Here is a 19,384-nt window from a genome sequence, read left to right as displayed (position 1 = left end):
AATAAAAATCAAAGTTTTGCATCGACTCGAAGATGATCCTAATTAGGCATGCATAATTGACATTTTATCATTTTTCATGATGTGTACCAACATGTAAATTTACTTATGAAGTTCTGATACATCTCCAAAGAGTGCAAGTTGGAGGATTAAGTTTTGGGAGAAACCAAGAACATGCTCTGTATTTTTGAACTCCAGACATGTCAGCGTTTCATGTTGAAATCTTTGCTTTGAGAATTTTCAGAGTGACAGACTGGCACTGCAACAAGTTAAAGGCAAATAATGACTGTCAGCACTGGAAACTTCAAAGTAAATCAGTTTTTCTGCAGTTTGAATACTTGTTCATGGCAATTTGCAAAGCATGGGAAGCTTCCCTCTGACTAATCAAACTGAACACTGCCGGCCAGTTACTTTCATGTGAGAAGTTCTGTTAGATTTGCTTATTCAGACTTCAGTAGATGACACAAAGTGCTACTTTCCTGCCATCGGGAATGCTTTGGATCTATGGCTTGAATTTTTCTCTCTCCAGGAGTCATTGTTCTTCTAAATCAACATCAGACTAAGAAAAAACTAATTATTTTAAAGAAAAGACTACCTTAATTAATTTAGTCACTCTTAAACTATATATACAAAAAGTGAGTTTTGCCAACCATGGGTTCATACATAGCTGCAATTGGATGGTTTGGACAAGACAATTTTCGTTCTGTCAGAATGGCTTAGTCAAAGTACAGATCCAAATTAAATTCAGAAACTGGCAAGAGATGAAGGTTGATGTTCAGATGGTTTGTAGCCAATCTGACTGAACTTGAGCTGTAACAATAGACCAATCAGGTTTTAAGTCCTCAAAGCTGGTATAGACTAATTAAAAAATGACTTGCTGTTGCAAATAATGCAAAAAGAGATTTCATAAGTATTTACTCAAGCAGACACAGCAAAGCCAGCTTCAAATATTTTTAGATGCTTACTAAGAAAACAGTTACAAAAACAATAGTTTTCGTCCAAGAAGCATGACATTCTTTGTAATTTCTTGCTTCCTTTTGTTAGTCTATAACATAAACTTCAATACAGGGACATTTTTAATGATATGACAAAATTGGGATCTTTGGTATGAGGCATTACTAACAAATGTATTTCAGTAAAGTAAAATCAACATGTTTTTGTTTGTGATGATGAGAAAAAACTGCTCGTCATTGAGCAGTCCTAAACATTTTCCCAACCTCATTCTGATGCCCCCATCCTTGTTGGTTTTGCCCTTGCTTGCTGTCTCTTGGTATGCCATTCTGAATTGTCATGTAACCTCCAGGCGACTCTCCAGTTCTGTGCTGTCAAACCCATCATGGCGGCCATCACCATCATCCTACAGGCCTTCGGCAAATATCACGACGGAGATTTTAAGTGAGCAGCACCTCCTTTTTTTTATTTATTTTTTTTATTGCATTTCATTCTCTTGTGTATCCCACTGACGCATGTAGTTTCCAGAGGGTTTGTTTTGCTGCTTCTGTGAACATGTAAACAATTTGGAAATGGAGATAGGCATATCGCCTCTTTGCAGGGAGAATGATAAAAATGGTTGACTTGAGCTCAAAGTTATGGGATCAGTCTGTTATATTTGGTCAAATGTGATATTGCAACTTTTGCTTTGGAACGAAGGGTTGTAATTAACTGGCGTACTTTAAATTGAAAAAAAGACCGTTCCATTTTACACTTTTACATGCACTCATTCATGTAAAAGATGGGCATAAATTGCACTCAGAAAGTTTAGTAAAAGTTTCAAGGGTTCGGATAAGAGCAAAGCTCTTAACATAAGGAGGGTGAATTAGCATATATAAATTCTTCTAAATTCTTCATTAGATATCTTCTGAACCTCCTCACCTCAGCATCTCTAGCTGAAGAGTCAGCTGTGACAACACTTGTTTCAAAATTACGTAAAGGAAGCAGACCTTAATGAGTGCTTGATACACAAGTTTCTAGTTAGCATTCTTCTTCGCTCTCATATCAAACCTAAAGATGTTCTTAATTCATTCCCTCTCTTATTCATCCACATACGTCACATCTTCCTCCAAGCTTTGCTGCAAGACCACGATGAATCACTCATTGTTTTCTTATGTTTTCATCCAACCATGCGCTCTGTTCTGCAATGGTTTATTAAGCGCTGTCACAGCTGAATCATCGTAGCGGCTCTGTTCGAGTGCAACAAGAAACAATCAAATGTGGAAGTCTGCCTGCTTCTCTCATGCACTCATGGAATTACACCTATGCTTAGGCAAATATTTAAATGCTGTTTGACGCTGTTCCACTTCCTCTCAATGCAGTGTTAATGGAGGCTACCTGTACATCACAATCATCTACAACTTCTCTGTGAGCCTGGCCCTCTACGCACTCTTCCTTTTCTACTTTGCCACAAGTGACCTGCTCAGACCGTATGAACCAGTGCTCAAATTCCTCACAATAAAGTCTGTCATATTTTTATCCTTCTGGCAAGGTAAGTTCATCCCTCTTATTTTGTGTGTGTGTTTTTATTTTTATAGAAATCTGGTTGCCACCGGTGCATGAAGCTACAAATGAACTGGTAAAATGTTGCTCTTTTCGCAGGAATGGTCCTTGCTATCCTGGAGCGGTGTGGGGTCATTCCCAACGCACTTTTCATCGAAGGACATAATGTGGGTGCTGGAACCGTTGCAGCCGGCTGGCAGAACTTCATCATCTGCATCGAAATGTTCTTTGCGGCCATTGCGCTCCGATATGCCTTCACCTGCACCGTCTACCAGGAGAAGAAAAACGATGTGCCAGGTGAGCTGCGTTAGTTGAAAATGGGCACTGCTGTCGCAACAAATAAACTATATTGACGTGTTTCCAGGCTAATTGCCCTTCTCGCATTTCCAATGACATTCTTGAAAGTGTTTCTAGCAGCATTTCTTTGGTGATCTCGTTCTGCTGGCCCAGTCACACTGACCTTTAACTCATAGCTTGGCCTTTTAAACAGTGTTGTAAAGCCGACGCGTTCTCCAAAGCCTGGCAGAATAGTTGACATTAACTGAAGCTTTTATTTCTCCAGCTCTGATGTTGATGAAGGCAAAAGCATTTGAAAGATTATACCTTAGGGTTTTATTGCTTTTTGTTTGTTTTCCTCTTTACCTCTGTAAGAAAAGACTTTTGAATGCATGCCCTGAGAACATGAAAAGACATCAAAGAATTTGAGATTCTCGCAAACATCTCATCTGTTTCTAAATTATCTTCAGTCTATTTGTACAAAAGTTGAGATGGTTTTTTTTTAAACAAACCACTGTTTGGATCCATGCCACATGAATGTTGTGGGCGTCTGGGTTGGATCTAAAAGGAGCTTCAACTACATGAGTTGCATTTATTGAACAATGAAAGGGAGAAGAACAGAGTCTATGTGAAATCACAAAGAGTGTTCATTCCTTTAACATCTGGGAGGCACAACAATGAAAAGACTTAAGGATTTTTCAGAAAACTGACTGCAAAGGTTATGACTGTTGGGTGCAAAGGGCTGCAAAGTCTTCAGGCGCCATAAAATCTGTACGGTAATGGTAATTCCTTTGCCTGGTCTGGGTCTGTGATTGCTTCTGCAGACCTCATTCTGCACAGCTTACAACAGTGTGGCTTTATTGATGCTGTGTACCTTGATTTGCTCAATGCAGATTTTTTTTTGTGTGCAGCCGAGCTGAAGCCGTTGAAGCCGTAGTACACATAATTTATTCTACGCTGTCTTGCAAAAGTATTCTCTCACCATCAAAAATCTTATGTTTTTTCGAGGCCGCTCCTGCACCATAACTCCTCCAAAAAATAAAAAGCTTTATGGTAGGATTTTTTTTTGTTGCTGTTGTTGATAATCAAAAAAAATATAAGTATCAGATTTGTGGAGTAGAAGAAAATTAGCTTGTACTAAAAGAAATATGTACAAGGTGTGATGTTAAGGTCAATACGTTGTAGAACCACATTTCGCAGCAAGCACAGTTGCAAGTCATTTGGAGTATATCTACACCAGCTGTGCACATAAACTGAAAACTAAATTAATCTGCCTTGGAAAATTGCTAAAGTTCGATCAGATTGGATGGATTGTCCTTGATGGGCAATTTTAAGTCTTGCCACACAGTTTGGGCCATTCTGATACAAAAACATTCTTTGCTTTAAAACATTCATGTCATTGCTTTTTTTTTTTTTATCGTTGTTGTGTAGTGACAAAATGTAGACAATCTAAATGGAGTTATGAATATTTCACTTTTGCAATGTGCTGTAACAGAATAATTTAGTGGTAGAACATAAAGCAATGAAACCCATAAGCAACATTGGTTTAGATATGCTCTAAAGGCAGTCGTAAGGAAAAGCACCGTTTTTAAATGTATTTAACCAGAGTAAACCTTCAGAAGAAACTGGCTCACATACTAGGAGCCTGAGGGCAGCTGGGAGGTGGAAAGGAAAAGAGAGATAAAGCAAATTACCATCCAAGCCGGATACAACCAAAACGATGCATGAAAGTGAGGCATGGTGCGTAGAAGACTGACAGAGGATAAAATAAAGGGAAAAATATCTAGCATTCAAGGTAGTAATTATGGAAACGCTTTTGAAGGTGCACATTGTTCTCTTAAGGATTACTGTTTTAATCCTATGAACAAGTCGTTATTACTGTCACTGCTAATTGTCAGTTATATTACAGCTGAGTGGGCTGGCATGATAATGAATATAGGATGTCTCAAAGCAGAGATGAACATTGGGCATGACAGTTTGGAAGGAATGGGCCGCAGAGATGGACCATCAGTCACAGATCAGGAACAAGCAGCCCTGGGGCCTGAGATGGCCAGTGACCGCACATTAGGACACCAAGCTTCAGTTTTCAGAGCATTCTTGGTAAAGGACACCGAAGAAATGAGGCGACAGAGAAAAGCACAGATTAGGAGCATAAGAAGCAACAACCCAGATAATAAAACAAGAAGGCAAAGAAAAAAGATTGTAACGAACACATTAAATGTGATATAATTACCATAATCTTTCTGGTTCCAGATAAGTGACAAGTTTCTTGCTTTTTTTTTTTTTTTTTTTTTACACCTACCTTCACTGTTATTTATGCCATGCAAAAAAAAAAGTAACAGCACAGTTTTGTACATGGAAAAAAAACAAAAAACTTTATCGTTTTGTTTCTGCAGAGAATCTTCCCCCAATGCAGAGCATCTCCAGCGGCTTGAAGGAAACCATAAACCCAGGCGACATGGTTCAGGACGCCATCCACAACTTCTCGCCAGCCTATCAACAGTACACTCAGCAATCCACACAGGAGGTCAGCCAGCCCAGCACTAATGGAAAAGTGGCCACGGGCAACAAGAGCTCTCGCAAGTCTGACAAAATCATGCTGATTACATCAGATGATGAGTTCTAGGCATTTTTCCAGCAAGAGACCCAGGTGTTGGTGCCCTTTCCACCTTTACCTCTGACTCCCTGGGGAAAAAAAAAAAAAAAAAAGCTGTGTTGCATTACTCACAGAGCTGGGCTGAACACAGGCGGTTCATTTTCGCAAGTACTTAGACAGGACTACCTGCTTCTGTAATGATGATTTTAATCAGAGGATGTGCATGAAATTTTAAGTTTTATATTTCGCCGCTGAATGTGCCGACAACTTATCCGTCTCCATCTTGCTGCGATAATCTAGAAAATGACATGTCATCTTCACTTCATCACACGATTCAGGAGCCACGCGCTTCCCTTAAATCAAGCTGCCGGATTTTCAGCTGCGTCCCCCCCCGCCCCCCGACACCGACTCCGTCCGCGCCATCTCGCCACGGCAGCCTCTCTGGCTGTCTGAAGTGCGTTCCATCTGAATCATGTCAGTTTCAAAGAGCGGATGATTAATATGTGACTCCAGGTGGGAGGCAGGGGAAGCCGGCAATGGCTGAGAATGGCACTTCATGGACCGTTACTCACATCTGCTTGTTTGAAGTATTTGCTGAGCATTCCTCGGCATGGTTTCCTGACGAATGAAAGGCTTTTGTTCAAAGACGTATTAGTTTTGGAGCAGGCAATTCAAACTGCACTTCACTATCCTTTGTATCCACCATAGCAGGCATAAATTAGATAAACCCGTTGTCTACAAAAAGGGAAGTTGGATCATCTCATTAATTTTCTCAGCATACTAAAGAGTAGCCCAAATAGACAGCCATGTAATACAGGCTAAGTTTTTTTTTTTTTTTTTTTAGGAATATTCTCTATTGTGACTATTTTTTGTGTAGTTTTTATGATTTCATTTCAATGCTCATGTTATCCCATCTTGCAAGGGTCATGAAATGTGTTCACAAGTTGATTAGTGTTAATTGTACTGCTCAGTATGGTTTGTGTACAAATATGTAATTGTGAACATTTTTATTCTATTTATTGTGAAAAGTTCGGGCCATTTCAACTATTGAACATTTATACATTTTACTTTTTATTCTCAATTTTTATGGTTAAATTTATATGCAAGTATAGCTTTTCAGGGACCTTTTTGTTAAGTTATTTTTTTAACTTGTGCCAATGTGTATGTGTTTTTTTTTTTTTTTTCTGGGAAGGCATTTATTAACATAAATGTACAAAGTAGTGCTAAACTGGCTTCAAATTTGACTTTTCTAAAGCGTTAATGCAACAAAAACTGAACATTTTGATGAGGAAAATTTTATTTAGAGGTATAAAAACACATCAATACTACTAAAAGGAATAATTTACCATATTTTCATTTCAATCAGGGCAGAAAAAATGTTTTATTTGTACACAAGGGTAGTTCATTGAGAAAACATGTAAATAAATGCAAAATAAAAATAATTTAGCTGTTCTTCTTTTACACAATTACACAAACCAATGAAATAAATACAAAACATATGAGCAGATTGACAAGTTTAAAGGGTAAATAACTGGTATGCTGCCATTTACTGTCCTCGTTCAAGGTTAGTATGGATGGCAACTAGTTGGCCTCAAATTATTGCTGTGAGACTATGGAAAAACTCTTCCTTTTCAAGCTAATTTGGCTAAAAAACAAACTGCAGTTACTAAAACCATATTTGATTTTTGTCGTCCTTTCTGTATTCTAGCCTATTCTCTACATGGCTGAATTTAAACAGTAGCTTGTAGACTGGCAAAGCTGGTGTCAAAAGCTTATTTAATCAGACATGTTCAAAGAAAATCTATAAAAGTTCTTACATTTTGATCAAAATACAAGTTTTATATATACTTCTCTATATATGTACAATTCATATAAAAGTATTGGGTGGAAGGTAACTTAACTTCTGGATGTTGCCAAATATATTCACAATCTGTAAGAGGAAAGAAAAATGTCTGGACTAAGTCTAGTAAACATCTACGGCAGGAAGATAGCTGTGCCTCGTCTCACAAATAAAGCCTTCTAGATTTTTGTCTAACATCCGTTCAATTTAATTGGAAAAACATTTTCCACTGATTTGCATAGAAGAAAAGACCATCATGTATCTTGGCCTGGATACAGTGATTGTGTATTTAACTCACCCAAAGAAAGGTTTGTCTCTTATTTGACTAAGGAATTTGTTTTATTTTTATATGGGAAAATAGGAAACAAGACGTATAATATTAAGGTGTGCGCAAAATCAATCACCCCAGTCTCAGATTCAGTGTTCAAGTGTGTATAAATAGTTTTGAAGATTTACCACTAGAGGTCAGCATAATACTTTGCATTTTATTTGTCATGAATGTGTAAAAATTGACTTACGCAAACAGAACGATATTGGTTTTGACTTTAGGACTGAAACACACCATCACATTAACAGGTCTGGGTTAACGGTGCTGAATACATAAAGCACTAAAAGCATCACTATAATGGAGTACACTTCAAAACCTGTGGTGTCTGCACCAGGTTTACACATAAAACTTATAAACCCTTAAATGTTCAACGTGGAAGTTTAAAGACTCTCTGACGATGCACTTTCATTTTCCAAGTCTTCACAACACTCATCTCTGTGGGAACGTAAATGTGTGCTTTAAAATGTGCACTGAAGGATTCTATAATATGGTTTATTGCTTGATCACATTCTACTGAGGTCCACTTCACATCTCCCTAACACTAGTGCATTACTAATAGTTCTAAATGAGCTTTTATTTGACGTAGCTGCAGTTTCCACTGTTTGCAAGGCTGCAGGTTATGAGCCATCTAAATGTAACCTTAAGTAGTTAATTGTCGAGTATAAATACATGAAGGTTTTAAGTTATAAACACAGTCGTCTCGTAAATGTGAGTACAATTTGAAAACGGTCAGCATCAATGTCACTAACTTCAGTGAGTGATTACACAGACACACCACTCCCAGAATAGTGAAAGGCAGAAAAATAAGTAATATACACGTATATGTATATATATATATATATATTTACTTTTTTTTGTATGTATATTGTATAAAACTGATATCAGAAAAAGAACAAAGGACATAAAAGAACTGGGTGAAAATTCAAGGACTAAGAACACAGCAATGCCCCTGCTTAAACAAAATAAAATCACAGCAGGTTGTACAGCAGCATAGTTCCCCATTCTGTTCTTTGCAGCTTCTGAACAGGGGAAGAACAGTCATGTCTTCTTAGGCAAGAAAAAATCCTGACATGAGCAGTCTCTATTGCATTGACTCCAATTTAGGAATGGATCCTCTGTAGGAACAGCTTGTTTTCAAGTCATCTTTATATTTAAATAATGCAAGATGTTCATAGAGAGAAAAAGGCATTTACTGCATTTAACATATGTTTTTGGTGAAGACAAGCGTCAGGAGTTTCTCTTGTAGAAGAAGAGTGTGTCAGATGCAAAGTAAATAGCTACTGGTTGTAAAAAAAAATAAAAAAAAATACCAACACCGGCGGCAGCAGCACTTCTTGTGACCCAGCGGTAGGAATGATTTTTTTTTTTTTTTATGTCTGGACGGAGTTTATCAACGTAAGTGACAATATAACTAGAAGAGGATTTGTCACCTTTAATCTGTAATATACAGGAAGAAAGTTGATTTTTACAAGGACTACTTTCATTATCACTATATCCAATATGGATTACCCACCAAACATTGCAAGTGCAGCAGAGTTTACCATCCTTGCTAACTTTAGACTTCCACTAAATATTCCCATCACATCATCATCATCGCACATTTAAGCCCCAGTACATACAAGCATAATTTCATTGTTGCATCTTGTAATTTACTTTATACTGTATCGTTACAGTTATAAGTGCTATAATGAAGTAAATGCTATTATTACAAGCAAATTTATCTCAATCTGCTTTCTAAGCACATTCAAATGTAAAAAAGTTAGTCGTAAGTTGAGCTGCAAAAAGGTTTAAAACCTGTTAATGTTACCACAAAAAAAAAAGTCATGGGGCCATAAAATAGCCATCAGAATTACACCCAACACTTCCCAAACAAACTTTACAATGACTTTAATACCTTTTAACCTTTTTAACAACAATGGCGAAAAAATTAGGACCTTTAGGTATGTTTCATAATTGAAGCAAACATGGAGGAGAGATCCTCTGGATTTGGCAATGCCTTCCAATTAATGTTACCCACACCAGGGTTGTCCAAACATGAAACACAAATATATGTTTGTCAGTTATCCCCTTAACAGCTTCTTTTATGGATTAGCATAAGCTAAACAAGCTCAAGAACAAATGAAAATCTGAGAAAACTTCAGTTTCATCCATCTCTTATATCACTGGAAACTGTTGAGAAACCTCTAGACTTTAATCCTGGGAAATTTAACACCTTGTTGTGCTGAACTGCATCTTAGTTGTAGAGTACTTATAGATCTTTAAGGCAACAGCTTCAAAATTTACAGTTTTTTATGTAAATTTACACAAATGGCAAATAGCTATACTCCCATAAAGTCAAATCATTTGTATTTTATGTTCTGCAGCATCAAGTATTACACCGGTAAGACAAACTGTAATAAATCTCTACCATCAGTCACAGAGGTCGGGTCACAGAGGCCCAATACCCTGCCGGTGCTGGGGGTTGGGACGGGGTTGTGAACAGTGTGCAGACAGTATAGATTGTGTAAGAGGCAGGCGAACGGAGACAGAACTGTGAATGCAGCATTACGTGACAGAGCCTGGCATCCGATCCTTCAGTCTAACAAACTACTGAGGATCCTCTCAGTACAGGATGACTGGCTTCAGGATGCGTCAGAGCCAGCAAAGACCAGGCAAAAGAAGGGAAAGCCCAGTCCTGTCAGCACTAAGAGGGAGCTGAGAACGGGGCGGGGCTGGTGTTGTGGTTAGCCGACTTGACAATGGTGATGACGCTGGTGGTGGCCACTTTGCCGGGTGAGATTGGCCCCCGGGTCACAGTCCTGGCGAAACACTGCAAGGCCTCGTACTTAGCTCGCAGCGCATCCAGCTCCAACCTCATGCTGGCATTCTCTCTGGCCAGCTTGTCCACCTCCTGCTGCAGCTCTGTCTTTTGTCTCTCCAGCTCTTCCTTCTGGGTGACACGCTTGATGCGGCAGCTGGCTGCATAGCCTCGGTTCTTCAGGGTCCGTCGCCGCTGCTTCAGCCGGACGACGTCTTCCTTCGTCAGTCCACGCAGGTGCTGGTTTAGCTCCCGCACCGACATGGCCACCAACTCATCGTCGCTAAGCGCCGGGGCATTCTCACCCGTCTCCTTCTTGACCTGCCGGAGGTGGGTAGTGAGTAAAGAACAACTCCACGTGCGAAAGCAATTTTATGAAGCATTTCTTAAATTCATGAGGCTTACCCTTAAAGCTTTGCTTGTCTTGAAATGAGTCGTCATTCCCTGCATGCAGAAAACTGACCAGAACCTCACAGAAGTTGCACTGAAAATGAAACGGATAAAAAACAGACTGTTTAACTTCAACTAGCTGGAGAGCAGCATGTTAAAGGTGATTGGCAGCACATTTAGTTGACCTTATCAGTACCAGCTACCCATTCCACTTTCGTCGACGAAGGACAATTTTCAGAGTTGCCAAAAGCGGATTCATTTGGACTGAGAATTTAGATTTTCTTTCCATTTCTCGCTCTGCCCTGACAAATCTCACTCCCAATAATGAACGTTGTCCTTGAACTGAATGGTCATAATCACCAGTTTTTGATGCCATTTGTTTTAGAGTATCGAGCAAGACTATTGCTAAACATCTGAACAACATACAATTATTTGGATAGATGAGGAAATACTTTTGGAAATAAAGCTTATTTATTTGTAGATCTGATTTTATATAACTATAGAATTCTAAAAAGCTTTGATTGCTCTTTATCAGCAAAACCCATCACATTGGCTAGAAACAACACTTGTTCAAGTAAAATCTTGTATGTTTCTAAACTGGTTGTCATGTAATGCATAGGTTAGGTTAATTAAAGTTTGGTCATTTCACTTCATTGAATAAAGACTGACAAATGTCCCAATCTCACTATAAGCTTTACTGAAGACTATATATTTTTTTCTCCTTGTAACAGTTTTGACAGTAGCTTGGCTTACACATGCCAGCAGATGGCAGCAAGCCTCCACGTTAAACCTCATCAGTTTTTGACAGCGTTTGTCTTTTCTGCTAAGAGTGAGGTGAGCCAAACTTGTTCATTAGAACAAGCAGAAATAAAACAGCTAAGCCCCACCAGGTTTTTCTTTCATAGAACTCTTTAAAGATTTAAACTTTCTGTGTGTCCGTCAGAGTTGGGGGTTTTTTTTAAGCCCCCTTGGCACTTATTATACAGCGGAACAGGTTTCTCAGGCTGCTCTTATGACCAAAGAACAAGAAAAAGAAAAGGGGAGAAAAAAAAACTGAGCAAGTGTGGCACACATCCCCCCAAGGCTCCATTTCAGAACCTGCAGACCAGCCTGACTGGGAGTTCACTGTTCCATGCTCCGCAGCTACCATGGAAACGCCCTGTGAATGGGCGTGGGAGCGTGAGTCACATGGTCAGCAAAAGGGTAAACAACTCTCATTCATAACCGCAGTATGGCCCTTGGATAGTGTTAACAAGAAACTCAAACTTTCTTAAATGTGATCATAATACTCTCTCTTAAACTTAGCTTCTGTGATATTTCTCTTAATTTTACCAGTTAGCTCGTATCCTGTCTTTTGCAGAGTGTTTAATCCTTTAATATGATGTCTGTGGGTCTACTGTCAGGCTGCAGTGCTCCACTCTTTCATCCCACATCAGTATAACATTTGCAGTTATGCTGAACTTTACAGAGGAGTACAGCGGTGGAAAATTCCAGGAGGGAGAATGTCACAGGGAAATAGTTTCCTTTACAGTCAGTGATGTATTTTTGTTGAGAGACAATGTAGTCTATCGATTTAAGGCTGTCTTTCTCCGGTTGGATCCTCTTACATTGGGCTTTCCTGAACTGCTCCATGCCCTTATTTAACTCTAGTGGATATTTTTAGCTCACACTGCTGACATAAAATTCTGCCAACTAAACAAATCTAGGAGAGTATGTGATAAGTGATACTTCAGAGGGAGAACAAATATCCTCTACAGCGCTTTGAAATGCGGCTTTCACTTGAAAAAAAACGCTCCGGGTGCTGCAGTGTTTCACTTCGTGATATTCATCATGTTTTCACATTTTAGGCCATAAATAGGTCTATGCTAATTCAAGAGTTTGTAGAATGCGGTTGAAAACTGCAGGGAAGTGAAACTGAAAAACAACCGTGATACTCTGCAACGTCAAGAACTTCCCTTAGAACAGTTAAACGGAAAATAAACAGAAGCAAAATACATGAAAGGTGTTAAACTATGTGTGTAAACATTTGTTTAGAGTTTTGAGAACGATCCGGTCTAATGTCTCATTTACACTAGAGAGCATCGCTTTATCGATATTTCAGAAGCTTTAAATAAAGTATTTCCTGAAACAAGTTGGTCTATAGCATGACAATTTTGAGTAGTATTGTGTCAAAAGGGATCCCTTGTTATATTTGTTGTCTTGAAAGTCTTGAAAAAGTGGTGTAAGGCCTCCCTTTCTTGAAAAGGGGCCTCCGGCCAGAATCCAGAAGACGAGTTGTTGCCCTGAAATTCTTCAGCCATGTGCTTATTCTTTTTGCAACTTGCACGCCGGTATGGTTTTCATAATCAAGTTTCCTCAGAGGGAAAGTGGCAATTATGTCACACAACCAAATCCACTCGTAAAGACGAGACACAAACAAAACATGGCTTCTCAACACAGTCAAGAAACCGACTTAGATCAGGTTTTCCATAAGGCAGCCTGAGTAAATTCCTCAAAGCAAAGCCGCAGATGGCGGGTACAAAAAAAAACAAAAAAACAACAACTGCAAACTAAATTGCATTCCTGAGTGAGCACACATGTGCAATCTCTCACATGCGTATGGGTAAATCTTCTCGGGAGAGAGAACGCATGTATTCTGAAATATGTTCTGTGATGTACTCGTGTATGAGGCAAGGGGGTCCCAATATCCCCACTCTTAGCATAATGGTTGCAAAAATTCCAAAATGTCTGGAATTCAGAAGAGTCTCACATCCACTGCTTGCCCAAACAAATCATCTGCAGCCTTTGCACATGTGTGCAAGCAAGCACTTCACCATCACTCTTTGAGGAAGGAAACATAAACAATACAGACCACTTTTAACTCTCAGGTTCCATATGTTTCATCATTGCAGAAACATGTCTAGTGACTAATAGCTAAGGATAACTTTTACTCAGCAGCACACTAGAGAGAGAGAGCTGTGCACATTCTTAGTGGATCTGTTTAAACGTTTAAATGTATAACTAAAACTTTGTCCCCCAAATGTCTGACAAATAATCAGCCAAAACGTTTGGTGTTATTGGAATTCTAGCATTAGAAAAATATTTGTTTGCGAAAGGCCATGATAAAGAGCAAGATTTTCTTAGCAGGTTATTTCTTTAATTTATTTAATTTTGGAAGTTTAGACATATTCAGTTTTAATTTCAACAGAGAATCAAAAGGCCATACTTCCCGTATTTGCAACTGAAATCTGTCTTTTTGTTGTGCCACCTTTGGAGCTATGGCTTCTTCCTCTGAGTGCTCTTTCAGATCATTCAGCATAATGATAATGAACTGATCTCGCCAATTTCAGCCAGAATCTTCATTTGCTTTTAATATGAGGTTGACAGAGCTGCACAACATATTGCTTCACAGTAATCACAATATCAGTTAGTGCAACAAATTGCTTAAATGCAGTATTTTTTGAAGAAAGTTAGATTCCGTGCAAACAATGCTCCCAGTAACATGTTTAACATGTAGGATAAACTTTAACATCCTTTCATGCCCACACTGTGTGTTATTTATTTTTTTTTGTAACTGAGATGTTAAAGCTCACAAGAGGGTTAGAGACACTGAGATGAAGGGTTATTAAGACTTATTAAGGTTCATCAATCTCTTCCTGATCTTAGCTGATTCAATGATCATACAACGAAACAGTGCATTTGATGGTTTCCATGTAAATACATATACAGACATGTCATCATTTTAAATAATTTAAAAAGAAGTTTATAAATCTATGAAATCATCAGCTGGGCTTTTCCAGACTATTTACAGGTATAATAGCAAATCTCAGAGTAAAATTCCAAATGCGAAGTAAATTTTAAAAATCAATCAATCAATCAAAAACAATTCTCATCCTTCTGACATTTTTTGATAAGTAAAAATTTCCCCATCTTATATAAAGTCAGTGAAGACAAAAGGTTATGTAAATTAAAATAACTCGTTTCAACTAAATATGCAGTTTATTAGAAGGAGACTCTAACAGACTTCTGACACCCAAAAGCCTGCGCTTAGCATTAACGTAAGAAGGCAAATAGAAACAAGACGAGTGAATCCAAAACAACTTGACTCAAAAAGAGGTTCAGTAAACTTTTCCGCATGATCAGTGACACCAACTATTACCAAATCGTGGTTACAGCATGATACTGTGGGGCCCAGTTGCCTCCTAAAATAAACAGCTTATCAAAAGAGTTATGAGCTCATACACTGGAGCTAAAAAAGAGCTGACTTGTCTTTGTTCCTTTATAAGTCTGAAGTAAACAGAAAACAGATTTGTCTAGACTCTTCTAAGAAAGCTTTTCCCACACTTATTCAAGAATGCGAGGAGATTTTTGCTCCCGACTGACGTGCGTGGCACTTTGCTCTTTCTCCAGCGCAGCACATTTGGTGGGATGTTATGCAAAGGAAACGGAGAGCATAACTGCATGGTGAGTCATGCTGTTTACGGGTAAAAGCGACGACCAGCGGCAGGGAATCACACCCTCCTGATCTGACGTTTCCTGGAAAATCCCGTTGTTTCAGAGAAAGGAAGGAAAAGTACAGAGAACTTTGGAAATAGTTGCTACGATCAGCCGGAACCTTTGTGCGGAAAGGGAGGAGGACTCACGGAAAAGATATTCTCCCAGACACTGAGATAGAAATGTTAGGAATGCAGGGAGGAAACACGCACTTCTATTCACTTTTTTTTTTACACTGACATTAAATATGAGTGAGCAAGAAAATGATCATCAGCAGGGTTCCATACATTAATTTTAGTGAATAGTTGAGAGGTTTTCCTGCAACTTTTAAAGCAATAAAAACACCACCACTTTGAATGCTTTGCATTATTTGTTTGCCCTGCTGATCACCGTTTATTCTCACCACAGTGGTAAGAAGCCAAAAAAGAATAGATAAAACCCAGAACCAGCCCACAGTGTAAGCGTCACATGCAGCTTCTGAGGGTCCCCCCAGTAGCTGCGGGGAAATAATTTAAAATAGCAGTGAATATTTCGCAGGTCAGGTTGGGAAAAATGCCATCCCCATAAAGAAACAGTGAAACAAGACAGCTGTTTAATGATTGATAAAATAAGAGTAATTCTCTGAAATTGCTACGCCATTTCTGAGGTTGCCGGGGTTTGTTTTTTTTTAAGATGGCAAAAGTTTATTTTGCTTTTGATCCAGCATTGCTTAGCTAGACCTTTAAAGAAAATCTGATCTGTTAAGCAAAATAAAAGAGTTATTTACTGCTGGTACATAACTCTCTGCTCATGTCTGTTACACTGCTCATGTCTGTTCAATAAAACTCTGTTTAATTATATCTGTGCTCTCCTTTTAAGGTATTAGTTCAGGCTCAATAGTTCCTTCAAAGCGAGCTGTGGCAAACTCTCAAAGCAAAACAAAAACATGCTCGGCATAAATGAGAAATTAGGAAAGTGCAATAAAATCTCTGGCCTGGACATGAAGATGACTGCTTTGAGCTTGACCTATCTGTTTGAAAGTCTTATTTTCAAGTCCACGTGGAAAAAAGTGCTTAAGTTATTCCTCGTTTGGTTGGCTAGCAACATGAGTATAAATACTAATGAGGCCTACTTAAACTTGAAATAATTTAAATGCCAATTTTTTTATGCTCTTTGGAAAACATTAAACTGTAGGAGTGACAACATAGTAACATAGGAACAATTTATAAGTAATGCAAGAATACTGAGCCGGCCAATAGTTTAGCTATCAGCACTGAAGTTTCCTATTAAGACAAAAATGAGACTAGAGTGAATGTGATCACCTCTAGATCAAATCTAAAATAGTCTCATTAGACATAGACTGGAAAATCCCACACCAAACAGATATTCATCAAAGAAAGAAATCACAAAATATAAAACCAGAGACTCTTTAAATCTATTATTTTTTACTCTAATTACATATTTGTTAAGGCCCATGATTTTTTTTTACTTTTGTTTATGAAAGCAAAAGAATAAATAAAAAAATAAGTTTCATAGATTCTGTTCTTGTTCTCACAATCACAATGGTGTCTTTGGTCTTGTGAGCTGGATGTATCACCACACCCTTTGACATTAGTGGGGCTGTGGTGGAAATTAGCCCCTGGGTCCCTGGACAACCTGAGACCAGCTCTGTTGAAACATTACAAGCTTGAAAGGAACCTTTTAAGACTTTAATAGGAAAAGCAGAGAAAAAAAAACCCTATTTGCAATTTTAAGTGGCAGAGAGAACTGTTTCAAGAAGAAAAACACATCTTCATTCAATTATGTGTTATTTTTCCTGTTTATACCCCACTTTGTACATCCAACAGTATTAAAAATGTATGATGCTTAAAGGTAATTATCAACAAGACTTCTTTTATTCCAACAAGAGGAGCAAAACACACCACAGTGAACGTGTTCCATGTGAATCATACCATAAGTGACCACAAATATTTCACTTTCACAACATTTCACCGCAACGCCTTGTGCAATCGGTGACACTGATTTGACCAGACAAAATGGTAAACCCTGAGAATAAACTGTGTATATATAATATATCCATACATACATACATATATATATATATATATATATATATATATATATATATATATATATATATATATATATATATATATATATATATATATATATATATATATATATATATATATATATATATATGCTGCCTGTTTGGGGGGAAATTCTCTTCGAGTGCTTTGGTGGCACAATGAGTCAGCTGTTGCAAGTTCTCCCTCCAAAAAAAACACATCATCACTTTGGTGACTGAGCCACATGTTAACCTTATGACAGCGCAATACACACGCTACCCTCTCCCTCCTTCAGGCTGAAAGGCGCCCACCAGAAACAAAAGTGAATCAGAACATCCTCCTGGCTCCGGATCTGTGGCAGATCTCAGTGGAATAAACCATTGAGAGACAAATATTTTCCATTTATTGATCACTGGACCACAAGTCCAAAATGTTGTGGAGAAGATAATGCTAAAGTAATGAGAATCATGTGCCATTATGTCATTGGCCCTTACAGGATGTCTCCCTTATCTTGACCCAAGAAATGACGATTTCTGTTCCCCAGAAATCGTAATGAAGCAAGTGATAAGATAGGGGCACTTGTTCCATTTGAGTGGTTTACTGTTTGTGGAAATATGCCCCTTCCTCCCCCTCCTCCCTCCTGCAACGGACTAGTCAGCCCCGGTGGTCTCTGGTGCCCTTTCTCCCACATGTCTACAATGCAGACCACGTGTTGATTCCGATGTCAAAAACCGTAGACTGGCATTTTGCAAAGGGGGAACCTATTATTGAGTGTTAGAAACAACCTATAAGGTTGTGAAAAATGTGCGTGGAAATAGTTTCAGCTGAGACAGGTGGAAATTCTTGGATTATTTCACTTCCACTTTCCTTAAAAACCTGATCGACTGGCGATATGTTTTTTTTTTTTTTTTTTTTTTTTTAATTGAAAAACACGACCATTATAAAAAGTTTTAAAAAGTGTGTTTTCAATTCGTAATGATATACGATGGTCTTGTCATTTTTAAGTGAGTGTTCAGCTTTGACGCAATGCTGTTATAGGCTATTTTGATGCTAGTTTATTTTCAAAGGTTTCAGACATGCAAATTATTTTACTATAAAAAACTTAAGGATGATAAATTAAAGTATTTTTTATGGCTTTACTTTAGTAAAGTAACAATAATAAAAAAGAGGGAAAACATCTTCAGTAGTTCTGATAATTTCCTCACTTCAAATGCACTCACTTTCTGTGCACTATTTCTTTTTTTTCTTTTTTCTTTTCTCCAGCACCAACACGTGTCCTCTCGGCTCAAACAATCCACAAAGTCAACATAAACTTCCAGAACCACTACCAATAAGCTTCCTAACCGGCCAGTGAATCCAACACCAGCGTGTCTGCGCCTATACATCAGCGTGACAAATTTCAGCAATTTTCTGAGGAATGTCAAAACATATTCTAGAAAAAAGAAAGAAAGAAAGAAATAAAGAAAAAGAAAAAAAAAAACAATCATACCTCTGTGAACGCGGATATGTGTACTCGGGGATGCGTAAAGGTACCGGAGTAAGTTTCCTATCCAAGCGGCGAAGTGAGTTGACCCAGTCGGCGAGACGCGGCAGGAGGGTAGTGGTGTATCCTCGTACTGAATTAACTACAAAACAACAACAATGTACCAACATTCCACGCTCTGCTTCCGCAAGCGCTCACGTCACCGGTTCCTCGTGACCGCCCCCTCCATTCATGAAAATAACTTTCTGCTGACGTCAGTCTAGAGAGGGGGGCCCGGGGCGGGGGGGAGGAGGCCAGAAATAGAAGACAGATACTGCTGGCAACCGCTTTTGCTTACTTTACAAAACAAATCAAAGTCGGTTTGCCAGCAGTTTACTTGCTGTACTTGTTGCTCTCTCCGCCAGACGAGCCGCCTGTTCTGTGAGCGCACACGTTCATGGCCAGGTTTGAGCTACAAGGTATTCAAAAATGTGCTTTAACGGAGGGAAAACAGCGACGCTCCCCCTCCCCACCCGCTCTGTCTGCCTTTTGGGAGCAGCAGCATTCCATTCCTGGGGAAAGTATGCAGAGTAGTAGCCCAGAAGTCACAGGATTTCTCTTATTTTAACTGCAGCATGTGGCGTCACTGCTATTTTGGGTAATTAACTACTGACCTTAAATATG

The 19,384-nt window shown here is 38.6% G+C and overlaps 2 protein-coding genes across 2 annotated transcripts in view; one reads left to right on the top strand and one right to left on the bottom strand.

The window, feature by feature from the left end:
* tmem184a (transmembrane protein 184a) overlaps positions 1-6,804 on the top strand; it is a 19,553-nt gene extending 12,749 nt beyond the window's left edge. The window contains exons 6-9 of the mRNA XM_014968988.2: positions 1,301-1,392; positions 2,310-2,479; positions 2,590-2,787; positions 5,163-6,804. Coding sequence (XP_014824474.1) covers positions 1,301-1,392; positions 2,310-2,479; positions 2,590-2,787; positions 5,163-5,392 — 690 coding nt within the window. The 3' untranslated portion in view covers positions 5,393-6,804. The remainder of the gene's footprint in view (positions 1-1,300; positions 1,393-2,309; positions 2,480-2,589; positions 2,788-5,162) is intronic.
* On the bottom strand, positions 6,642-19,384 carry mafk (MAF bZIP transcription factor K). The gene is made up of 3 exons (XM_014968989.2): positions 18,728-19,384; positions 10,733-10,811; positions 6,642-10,648 (listed from the first exon to the last, which is right to left on the bottom strand). Exons 1-3 carry the CDS (start codon positions 18,889-18,891, stop codon positions 10,214-10,216), a joined length of 678 nt encoding a protein of 225 aa, XP_014824475.1. The 5' UTR covers positions 18,892-19,384; the 3' UTR covers positions 6,642-10,213.

The sequence above is a fragment of the Poecilia mexicana genome, unplaced genomic scaffold, assembly GCF_051168715.1.
Source record: "Poecilia mexicana isolate PSO_F unplaced genomic scaffold, ASM5116871v1 scaffold_8, whole genome shotgun sequence".
Classification (NCBI taxonomy): domain Eukaryota; kingdom Metazoa; phylum Chordata; class Actinopteri; order Cyprinodontiformes; family Poeciliidae; genus Poecilia; species Poecilia mexicana.
The sequence above is the reverse complement of the archived record's forward strand: the minus strand, read 5'-3'. Positions and strand labels throughout refer to the sequence as shown.